Source organism: Mytilus trossulus, chromosome 7, assembly GCF_036588685.1.
Source record: "Mytilus trossulus isolate FHL-02 chromosome 7, PNRI_Mtr1.1.1.hap1, whole genome shotgun sequence".
Classification (NCBI taxonomy): domain Eukaryota; kingdom Metazoa; phylum Mollusca; class Bivalvia; order Mytilida; family Mytilidae; genus Mytilus; species Mytilus trossulus.
In genome coordinates this window covers 3,486,019-3,497,838 of record NC_086379.1, presented here as the reverse complement: position 1 = coordinate 3,497,838, position 11,820 = coordinate 3,486,019, and the positions used below count along the sequence as shown (strand labels likewise).

Below are 11,820 nucleotides of genomic sequence, written 5' to 3'. Positions count from 1 at the left end.
GAAATGTAAAAACAAAAGATAATAAAAATATAACGCATATCAAGGCAACACAAATTATAAGTCTCGAAATTCAGTCATAATAATGACGCAAAGAAGACAAAACAAACTCTTCATAAAAATAAAGGCAACAGTAGTTTACCGGTATTCAAAGGTCATAAATCAATTGAGAGAAAAAAAACCACATCAATATACAGAATTTTGATTACACCAAGCATGGAAACCATAAAATTGAGTTAAACTTTGTATAAAGGTGTCCAACCAACATTACAAATATATAGTAAAATTGAGAATTGAAATTTGGATTGTGTCATAGAGACAACAAACAGGTAAACGAGCAAATTAACCTTGTCACGTTTTTCTCCAAATTTTATTATTATATCGTTTTTTTTCGGTTCTGTAAGTATTTCGAAAGATTGCAAGGTTTTAAGATATCTGATTATAGCCATCTTTGTTATAATTAGTCTGATCATATACATCACTCACCGTGTTTTGATCAGACCAAGGCAAAGTAACCCTGAACGTGTTTATTGTTGTTTATTTTGTTATATTTTAAATCACGTATTTTTTATAATTATGTTATTCTGTTACTGAACCAAAACAACAGATAATATGGCATATAAAATGCAGATCAGATCGTTATGCAATGTGATAGCCAGTTATTTTGTTATATTTTAAATCACGTTTTTATAAATAATTATTTCATTTCGTTAATGAACCAAAACAACCGATAATAATGACATAAGATGCAGATCAGATCGTTATGCAATGTGATAAAATTGAGAATGGAAATGGGGAATGATAGCCAGTTTTGCTAAAATCATAAGATCGCAAAGTTAAAATTAAACTTTATCACTAAGGCAGAACTATCGTCATTTTATTTACCTAGCAACTAATAACAATGTTACATTTTTGTTTACGAAATAGACTTTTTTCAGAAAACGATCAAACTTATAAGTTATGTACTTAGCAACTGCCATGCGGGTTAATGAATACGAGCAAAACTGTTATCAACTGCATATGAATGCCGAAAATAGTAGAGAATGCCGAAAATAGTAGAAATGAGAACGAAAAACTGGTTTCGGAAATTTAATGTAATTCATAACTACCGGAATAGCAATCACAGCGGTGTTGTTGTTTACCAAGCCTGTCTATTAAAATACAATCCGAATTCACGGACCTATACTATGTCGATACTTTTAAATTGGCATTGTGCAAGATCATGTTTTTTTCGTTGATTGTTAATTAATGACGTCTTTCAACTAATTCAATTTGAAATTAATTACGTGTTGATTGATATTTTAGTCTATTTAGGTACTATATGATTTTTTATTCGCTTTAACCTTTAAACTAGCTTCCGTTAAAATTGAATATTCTCTAATATGTACTTAGTGTCTTTTATGTTTTTGCTTGTTGTATCTGTTTTTTTATTTTTATATGACGAGTTTTAAGTCACTTCTAGACTGATTATATAGCGTAAACTATGTCATGCTATGACACAACTGTAAAAGTATTTGGACGGGCTAGCGCTATCGCGAAAATGTTTAACCAGCCTTATATTATACACTATGTTTTATGTGCCCGTCCTAAGTCAGCATCATGTAATGAGTTGCTTTCAATTGTGAATGTTGCGGAGTATAAAATTTATTTTCTGTTTTTGCAGTGTTTTTTCAACATTTGTATATAATTTATGCCGTAGTTGTCTGTTATTTTATATTTGTCACGCAGGTGCCATTAAAGCTTCCTATGCGGTATGGGTTTTGCTCATTTTAAAATGCCATACGCTGACCTATATTGCTTACCTTCAACGTGATTTGTTCTAGATTAAACGTTGTCAAACATACCAAATATTCAAATTTTTAATACACAAAAATTTCTTAACTATGAACAATTTCAACAGTAACAACTATAACCATAAGATATGGGGTTTTTTGCACAGTTTTATCGTCTAAATGATAAGAAATAACCAAATAACCATACAATGTTTTCAAATTTTATAGCCGACAACACACCTCATCAATGTAATTCTTATTTTTAACATTGCATTTGAGGTACATTAAAAATAAATATCTGTTTCATATAAACCTCGTATATATAGTTTATTATAAAATCTATTAAAAAAATGAGTCTACATTATCATTATCACAAAAATAAAAATTTAGTCAAAATAACACTCATGACAACGCTTAAAAACGGGCTATGAAATGTAACGGTTGGTTCCTCACTTCCACTTCCAAGTGATGATTCTACAAACATAAAAATGTGATTTTGAATAACATGAATAATGAACAATGAAAGTAACACTATCTAGGACATAAAACCAGCAAGTTTGCTTGTTATTTATTTATATTTTTTTTATAATATGAAACATTGTTTTTTCTCTTTTTTTAAATGATGAATCAAAGATTCTTATACGATTATGTTCTCTCATGTGATTGACAAAATATTCACCATAACATTTGAAAGTATTCAATTGAAAGGCGCATGTTTTTTTCTAATTACACCTTTTAAGAGTGTCATGAGTATGTTTAGTTTCAAGGTGAAATGACAAAATCAGTTTATGTAATGTCAATTTAAACAAATGATATTGATGGAAGTGATTAACAGCCTTGACTGAATATACAGCCTTTGCAAGGTCTGTTTAAAAAAATATAAAGTTTATGGCTTTATATGCTAGAATACAACATCATCTTTAATAGTATAACATGTATACCTATATTAGAATTCAGTTTGTTAGATGCAGTTGCATCATCTCCAGATGTTATTGACGTTTGCTCTGTTGTTGTTCCAATGTCTATCTGTTCAGTATTTATCGGCGATTCAGATGCCGTCAACGATAAGGTTGATGTTTCTTTATTCGTTGTTGTTTCTTTAACCATTGTTGTAATTACAGCAGCCATTGTTGTTGCTCTGTCATTCATTGTTGTGACCTCTGCAGTATTTTCTGTTATTTTTGCAGTTGCTGTTGTTTCACTGCTCACTGTTGTTGTTTCACTCTTCATTGTTGTTGTTTCACCCTTCATTGTTGTTGTTTCACCCTTCATTGTTGTTGTTTCACCGCTCATTGTTGTTGTTTCGACAGTCATTGTGGTTGTTTGATTTTCGGTTGCCGCTATAGAAACCAGAATAAACATGTTTTAAAAAACAACAGTTTGTTTTTCATTAGCAATATCCTAGCTTATATAAGTGAATAATGATAAGTTTTTGAAAATATTGACTAGCTATCATACATGTAACGATTTCAAGGCTTGTTTCCGAAATCGATCTGTTCTACAGTCCATTGTCTTAGTTAAATTTTGGACGCATGGAATTGGTATAAAGGGTTGGTTTTTTTTATCAAGTGTTTCCTTTTTACCCTCATCCCCTTTTTTATGAATGCATCTAAAAAAATATTTAAACAATTAAATTATTTTACAAATGAACGCCGTTCGTTTTAAATAACAGAAAAACGTCAGTTACTTGAAACATGATATTTTTCAGATAATAAATCTATTTCATTTTAAGGAGTGCCTTCAATGAATACAAGGACATATGAAAGAACAATTTCAGGGAGTCCTAACCGTCACCTTAAGTTGATTAAACCTTCTTCATTATGTCTCCGATGGATTATTATCGCATTGTCATTTATCTCATAGTTTTACTACAATGTTTAATCCGACAATGCACATGTATTTATTCAACATACCAATATGACACCCTTTTAATCGTCAAGATTCTTTCAAAATATATAATTGATAGAACAAAAACAGTTACAGATCTGTTATTAAACTCAATTGTGGAAAGATAGCACAAAAAACATTCAGTGTTATTTGGCTGGGGGAAAGAATACCTTCGTTCTTTTGTTTCCCGTCTTTGCCACGTATGCTATATCAGTTTCGTTTTCATTGAAAATAAACACAACATCAAAAAAACAAAGACTAATCTTGCAGGCAATCCCTACGTATTTGTGCAATACAGAATACAATAACCAGTACATTTTCATAAACCAGTCTTCTCAAAGAGTGATACGACAAATAGTTTTCTACTGTTTTTTTTTATTTCTGAAATTCTGAAATTTGAAATGGAAAGGATCTGTTTTATTTTTCGTTTCCAATGGCTGTTGAACGAACAAGGTAAAGGAGATCGATAAACCAACTAGTATGGATTTTTGGTTTCTTAGTTTGACACCATGTATTTTTTAAACATCTAAACGCAATGTATGACATTTTAATCTTAATAAACAAGTGAAACTGTGAGCTACTGCTCACTTGTAATATCCCGCCAAAAAAAATCGATTAACAGGAAGTTGTTGAGTAATGAATCTGAAAATGCATCACATTGTAAAGCCCTGAAACCAAATTTCAAAAATGCTTGTATAGTTGTTCCTGAGACGAACATTTTCAACTTGGCTATCATGTTTAAAATGATACAATCGTTCGGTAAACAGGAAGTTGTTGAGTGATGAATCTGAAAACGCATCACACGATATAAATGACTTATATTAACTCTAAAACCGAATTTCCGAAATGCTTGTAAAAGACTGACGAAAGATACAAGAAGGAAAACAAACTCATAGATCGAAAATAAACTGACAACGCCATGGCTAAAAATTAAAAGACAAACAGACAAATTATAGTACAGAACACACACCATAGAAAACTAAAAACTAAGCAACACGAACCCCACTAAAAACTGGAGATTATCTCAGGTGCTCTATCATGTAGACATATATGTAATGTTGTTTCTAAGAAAGATGCCACAGAAATATTCATGAGACGGACGGATGGACGGACTGAGAGACAGTGGTAAAACAGTATTCACCCGATTTTTTAAAGCGGAGTTATAAAAAGTTAACGTTATGTAGTGAAAACTGACTTAATGGGTAATCTTAGGATTAATATGACGACTAAATATGAAGCCGGTTATTATTAAATCATGTGCAGAACAGCTTTCGACATGATAATCATACATTGATAAAAGTTGTCTAGTGACATCAATGTCCATTTTTGGCAATGAACGAAGTTTAGATAAATTTGAGAAAATGTAAGTGTTACGGAGGAGGAAATATTAAGAATAATTTAATGTACGCAACTACCCTCAAAAGGATATGTATATATTGTCACGAATATATGTTATTTCATGTGGATTTTAATTGTATTTTTTTATTGGGCAATTAGGGATAAATATGTTAAATTCTCAATATCCTTCAAAAATCCTTTTGTGGCTGTTTTTAGACTTGAATAACAGTCAGCAAGATTAGAGATATGTGTTATTCATGTTATTATATAGTTTACCGTAAACGATAAATGCTTGATTTAAAAAAAAATGATATGTTTGTTAACTATCCTCTAAAATACTTAAATCCGATATAAGTTCAAGTAGTTTTTAAAGATACACATCAACCATGCGGAAAAAATCATTCTAATAAATAAACTAACAGTAATCAGTATTATAGCATGTATAGGTGCTGAATGGTATCTTACAGTTGATACATACAAACGGAAAATGATTATTATTTAAATCTTTTATTTTGATTTTCGCATCAGATATGGTTTAAAAGTTGATTTTTTCCAACAGATATAGATAAATATCAAGAATAGTGCAATTAGTGTACTTCTAATGTCAAATACTGACAGCATGTTATCAATTTTTAAATGAACATACACAAAAAATGATTATGCTTTATACAGATTTTATCGTTTAATCGACGCTAATTGAAAACGTACATCTGCATTTCCTTTTTTTTTATTTGGTATTGATATCAATTATTTGCATAAAAGAGGGACGAAAGATACCAAAGGGACAGTCAAACTCATAAATCTAAAACAAACTGAAAACGCCATGGCTAAAAATGAAAAAGACTAACAGAAAAACAATAGTACACATGATACAACATAGAAAAATAAAGAATAAACAACACGAACCCCAACAAAAACTAGGAGTGATCTCAAAAACATTTACGACAAGTTCTAACAAACAACATTGTAATAACAAAAAGGTCTGGAATACGTCAGTTTTTATCCATTCGTTTGATAAATTTTTAAGCTTTTGATTTTGTCATTTGATTAGGGACTTTCCGTTTTCAATTTTCCTCGCAGTTCAATTTTTTTTTTGTGATTTTACTTGTTACAATGCACATATTATGTTTAATATTTTACTTACAATACGCATAATCGACAGTAATCAACAAAACTAATACACCATAGCTAATAAGCTTAATTGAAATCTGAAATGACAAGTGATATAATTATAAATTATGTTTAAATGTTAAAAGATATAACTGGTAAAAGGGGGTTGTTGAAACGACAAATGTTCATCTGTTAAACAATTATTCTTAATTACGGCCTGCCATCTTATGACGGCGTCAATAATGATTTCCAACCTCTTTTTAATAACTTCCTCGTAAGCAGGTACTATCTATTAAGGATAATGAGCTCGGTAATAATGAATGATATATATTTAATACGCTGATGCTGCTTAGTTGTTGTTTCATAGAAATTGATAGTACACAATTGGAAAGCTTAACGTATGTTTACTGTATCAATTGTTTGTTCTTAGTCGACCTTAACTGTACATTACAAGATGCAATATATTATATGAGTCAGACTTGCATGTATCTATTGTATCCTGTGTCTTGATAGCATTGGTATGAAAGCGTTCAATATCGTCAACAAACTATGAAATATGTATTGAAAGAAAAATTGTATGACCAATTAAAAAATGAATAATCCTACTTCTATTGGTTTTTTATTAATATAAACAAAATCCTTGTATAATGATTATTTTCTTTTTATCTTCAAATCTTAAATGTCTACAAACATATGCATGCTTATACAACAAACATTAATTTGTGTATGCTATACGCGCGATTGTCAAGACTAATCAGTGGCGCTCGAATAAAAAAATAAAAAGGGAAAATGAAGTATGAAATTTAAGTGCATTGAGGACCTACGGCTCCTAAAAATTTCTCGAAATATGACTTAGTTTATTTATTCCCTGGGTAAACAACTACGTGATGCAACATTTGGATGATCGTTGGCAACAGCAAATTTCCGGTGTTCAACACAATATGCAGCATTATGGTGGTAGAAATTTTCACTGAATTTGTAAAATACAATAATGGAAAAACAATTAATTGAGTGTTTTACTGACATTCGAATTAAAGAAAATAAACGAACTGTATCTATGAAGTGAAGATTCATTATGTTTGATTCAAATTAGATATTACGCTAAAAAATAGTTAGATTAATCACACCGCAACTCACCATTTCGACTCGGGATCAGACAGAAATGACGAGAAGCACGTTCAAACATATATATATATATGAAATGTTGATGTTTATTTTGTAATGTTTCAAGTCACGTAATTTTATATCATTGCAACCGCATACGAATCAAATAACTATAATCTTATCATAAGATTCTGATCTGGACCTTGCGTATCAAGTAATATGATATTCAGTAATTATTTAAAGAATTCATTAACATAGTTTGAAAGAAACATTGTTGATGAAACTATCGTATAAATATATATTATTGTTTTTTTCAAGAGGGTAATAAATTGGTATCCTGCAAAATATTTATTATACTAAAACGATAGAAGATGGATTGATTTCCAAATGAATGCAGTAATTTAAATATTGTGTTTATATATATATGGTTATACTATGTGTATATTGTATTATCAGGAACCTTGTTTGTTCTAGACAATGTTGACCGACATATTTAAGTCGAGTGCAATAAGTGACATGTGCACACATAATAACTATTCAAAATATTTCAGATATAATAATGTATGTCTCCTAACAAAACGTTATAAATTATTTAAACACCAAAATACAAACAGAAATTTCAGAATAAAGTAAGACTTTAAAAGGAAATCTTACTTTCAGATTAATATTCACGATTTAATCCCGGTTTTATTTTATGCCTTCAATAGCTTAGAAATCGCATACCCTAATGGACCGCTTTAAACTATTTATTTATATTAATGTTATGGACTTTCAGTACCATAGCCTTGTTTATAAATATTATAAGTGTATGTACCGGAGTATGTAGTTTCAAAGCTATTAGGGGGAAGTAAAACAGGGATATCAATCAGTTGTATGATAATGTATCCACTTTATACCTTTAACTCAAAATTGTCAGCATCTCTTTTTTGTGTATAAAGATGGAGAAGGCGTTGGCCAATTCATTAACGCACTTGTCAAAAAAAGTATTATTGCTGTCCATATGTCTTTTTTGAAATAGTGAAATTGAATTGTTGACATATGTAAAATGATATATAAATGGTCGAAAATTAATGCAAATGACTGGAGAAAGAACAGTTGTACATGTTCTATTAATTATGAAATTTGCCTGTTTTACGATCTCAGAGGAGCAGCGTTTGCATACTTCTGATACATCTAAAGGACGAAATTTTAAAGTATTTTACCCCCCTTTTTTTCTTCTTTCAAACGAAAGGTGAATGACAAGGATGATGAAGTACTGTCAAATTTAAAAAATAATGAATCAATTTTGTCAAAAATGTAGGTTTCTGTTAAATGGTCTACAGGACACTAGCGTTTAATATATGGTAGGACAAACAACGATATTGCACGTTGATTGTTTATAATAAATAAATTCTTCAGATTTGAACAGTTCGGTTGACTCAAATGTACTTATATATCAATATCAAAAAGTCAAATAACAATAAGATAATGGAACTAATTTTTACACATTAATGTGTCACGTAATACAGTCAGTGGTCGTTGGTAAATTGCAGATATCTCTAATTTTCACAAAATAGTTTAAATGCCTCAAGTCAAAATTAAAGGGATGTATCTTGTTTTCCTGAACAAATAGATTACAAAGATTTAATGATAAAAACAATCAAGATATTCATTTTTTCAAAATATCTTTTATTTTGTGTATGACATCTGATTTGTCACCACGAGTGCTTTACGTTGTACCGGGAAGTGGATACACTATTTGTTGTAAATGGTTGTGATTAGTTAATTGTGTATTGTAGAAATATATAACGTCTATGTGTACGACATATAAAACAAACGTATTTTCAAAAAGCTAGATTAAGATCGAGAAACAAGGGAAAACAATAAATGTTAAACTTGTACACGACGGGTGCCGCATGTGGAGCAGGATCTGCTTACCCTTCCGGAGCAACTGAGATCACCCCTAGTTTTTGGTGGGTTTCGTGTTGTTTATTCTTTAGTTTTCTATGTTGTGTCATGTGTACTATTGTTTTTCTGTTTGTCTTTTTCATTTTTAGCCATGGCGTTGTCAGTTTGTTTTAGATTTATGAGTTTGACTGTCCCTTTGGTATCTTTCGTCCCTCTTTTTGTATTCTAGCAAGTACAAAATATGATTATATCACGATAAAGAATATTGATATTGCAAATGAAGTCCGTTTTCGAGTCTCGGACCTGTCAAGTTATTCTTCAACAAATTTATTTTTTTGCAAAATAAACTGTATAATGCCATCTTAGATTGTTAGACAGCAGTATACAAAATAGATGCATGCAATAGGTATAGTTTTCTGTAATTACGTTTGAACATTTTGAGACAGAATGAAATTTCATATATATGCCTTACTGTTTATTGAAAATTTAAAAAAAAAACAGTGACAGTGATTTTGTTTTGTTTTAAACTACCAAATATGTTTGTCTAGTATAATTTTTGTTTTGCCTCTGCGCCAAAATGGCAGAGATAACTCTTATTGTAAATATTTGACAAATGCCAAAGGTGTGATACGGAACTTTCCTAGGTTCATTAGTAGAAGGACAACACGTTCGGTGATACTTTATTTTAAAAACAAATTTTGCAAAACTATCTCAGCAATGTTTTCTTCAAAATTCTATTTGACAAATGTCTTTCTAATCACATACACTGCGTTGTGTTATGAAAATTTTAATACCAAACCTTTTTTGCATGATAGCAAGATGTCCAAATATACGTGCGGTAAATACTAGTACTGTTTCCATGTCCATAGTGATACTATGTGTATATTCTATTACCATGAACCTTTGGTGTACTTAAAAATGTTGACCAATATGTTAAATAAGAGTGCTACATTTACCACGTGCACACACTTAGTGTTCCATCTATTTCAAATATTAGTGTTGTTTGTCTCAAAACAAGGCGTAACACATTGTTCATACACCAACAAAAAGAATCCAGAAATTCGGAGTCACGATATACATTATCTTACTTTCAAAGTAATCGCTTTGAATCCAACGCTGATTTACCTTTTCCTTAAACTGCTCAGAAATTGCCAAACTCCAGTACGTCACAATAACCAATATTTCTGTAATTGTTGTTTCATTTTCACAAATCTTGAGAGGCGTAAGATTTTTTTTTTCGAACCTACTGTAAGATCAGATTTACAAAATGACTTTAAATTTTCTTGATTTCTACTTATTTTCCTAAGAAAACAATTTATATCACGATATTGAATATTTGTTTTTTATCGAGTCACGCGGAAAGCTTTTCGTCATTTCGTTTACCTTTATCATGGTATGTCTGTTTGATATACTTTCTGATCGTCTTATTATTCTATCATTATCTATGACCTGAATGATTTTTTGCTTGATTCATTATTTAATATGCATTATTGTTAATGAAATATTTTTTTTTTAAAAACTGTTGACTTATATCTCCAATCAGTTCAAAGCTTTTACATATCCGTAGCTTTCAAATTTTGTTTGTTTTAATTCTGAAAAGCATTCCGGAAAAATAAAAGCGTTCGTGTGAAAATTCGTAGATAAGGAATAATTGTCAGTAAGCCAAATATCCACAAGAGTAAACATAAAAGGAGAAAGTTCAAAAAGGGTTAAAATTGACCACTATTTTTTTTTTATATATATCGGGCCAAAAAATCACAAATTAAACATAGAAATACTAGTGATAATACTATTGTGTCAAAAATATATTTTTTTGGCACCTTCCTTTTAACTATTAATATAACCCAACAAAATCATCATATTTTGAAAGAATTTCCAAAATAGGCTTAATGTGGAGAATAGTATGTACGTTAATGAAAAGAACTGATTTCTTTAGCATCAAGTCTCTAAAAATAGATCCATTTACAAACAAAATTGTGACCTTTTGTGTTTTATTATAAAGTTGATATTTTAGGTCATTACGTGCTATACGTGAACCTTGACAGTGGACACTTATATTAACAACATTTTTTAGTTATATTAATATAAGTAGAGGCTAATGGTGGAATGTATGTGTAATTTGGTTGTTTTGTGTCTATCTTTGTCGTCTATCGAAATCGTTATTCTATTCACTTTTACGATGGATTAAGCATAATTTAACTTAGTTTTGTATTTTTACAAAATCGAATTTGAAAAATTACCAAAACACATGTTGATTTAATGCAGATAATGGTCAGCAATGTACTGTAATCAGAAATAGTGAAATAACATTTCGTCTTAAATATAAAAAATGAGAAATAAACGCTTCCTGTTACCATATTCAACACGGAAAATTTTGTTACTTTTTAAATTTCAATACTTAATTGTTTGACACACCTGAAACTTGTCATTCTTGAATTGGTGGTCAGATTGAAGATTTGCATGATTTGCATGATATTCACCTAAAAAGAAGAGAACCAACGAGAAGAGGGAAATAGACAACATATTTTTATACGGTATGTATATACAACGATAGGTAAGAAATTATATTTTTTCTTCCATTAGAATCTCACTTTCAACTAAAATGGTTTTTTTTCATTTATTCTCTATAAAAACTACTAATTGTATTTGTAAAATGTGCTTTGTCGATGAACTTGTGTGGAGATATTTGTGTCGAGTTCGATAATAGTTAAGTCAAACGAAAAAC

The 11,820-nt window shown here is 30.0% G+C and overlaps 1 protein-coding gene across 1 annotated transcript; it reads right to left on the bottom strand.

Moving 5' to 3' along the window:
* Positions 1 to 2,139: 2,139 nt before the first annotated feature.
* LOC134726106 (uncharacterized) lies at positions 2,140 to 7,281 on the bottom strand. Its single transcript, XM_063590504.1, has 4 exons — positions 7,242 to 7,281; positions 6,139 to 6,202; positions 2,711 to 3,109; positions 2,140 to 2,243 (listed from the first exon to the last, which is right to left on the bottom strand). Exons 1-4 carry the CDS (start codon positions 7,242 to 7,244, stop codon positions 2,140 to 2,142), a joined length of 570 nt encoding a protein of 189 aa, XP_063446574.1. The 5' UTR covers positions 7,245 to 7,281.
* Between the last annotated feature and the right edge of the window lie 4,539 nt (positions 7,282 to 11,820).

What these genes read in the sequence shown, in the direction of transcription:
- LOC134726106 (XM_063590504.1), bottom strand. An exon ending in TACTGTCGATTATGCGTATT is followed by an intron (nt 3,110 to 6,138) that starts GTAAGTAAAATA and finishes TGGTTTCTATAG; the next exon opens with CGGCAACCGAAAATCAAACA. An exon ending in CAAACTGAATTCTAATATAG is followed by an intron (nt 2,244 to 2,710) that starts GTATACATGTTA and finishes TTATGTTTGTAG; the next exon opens with AATCATCACTTGGAAGTGGA.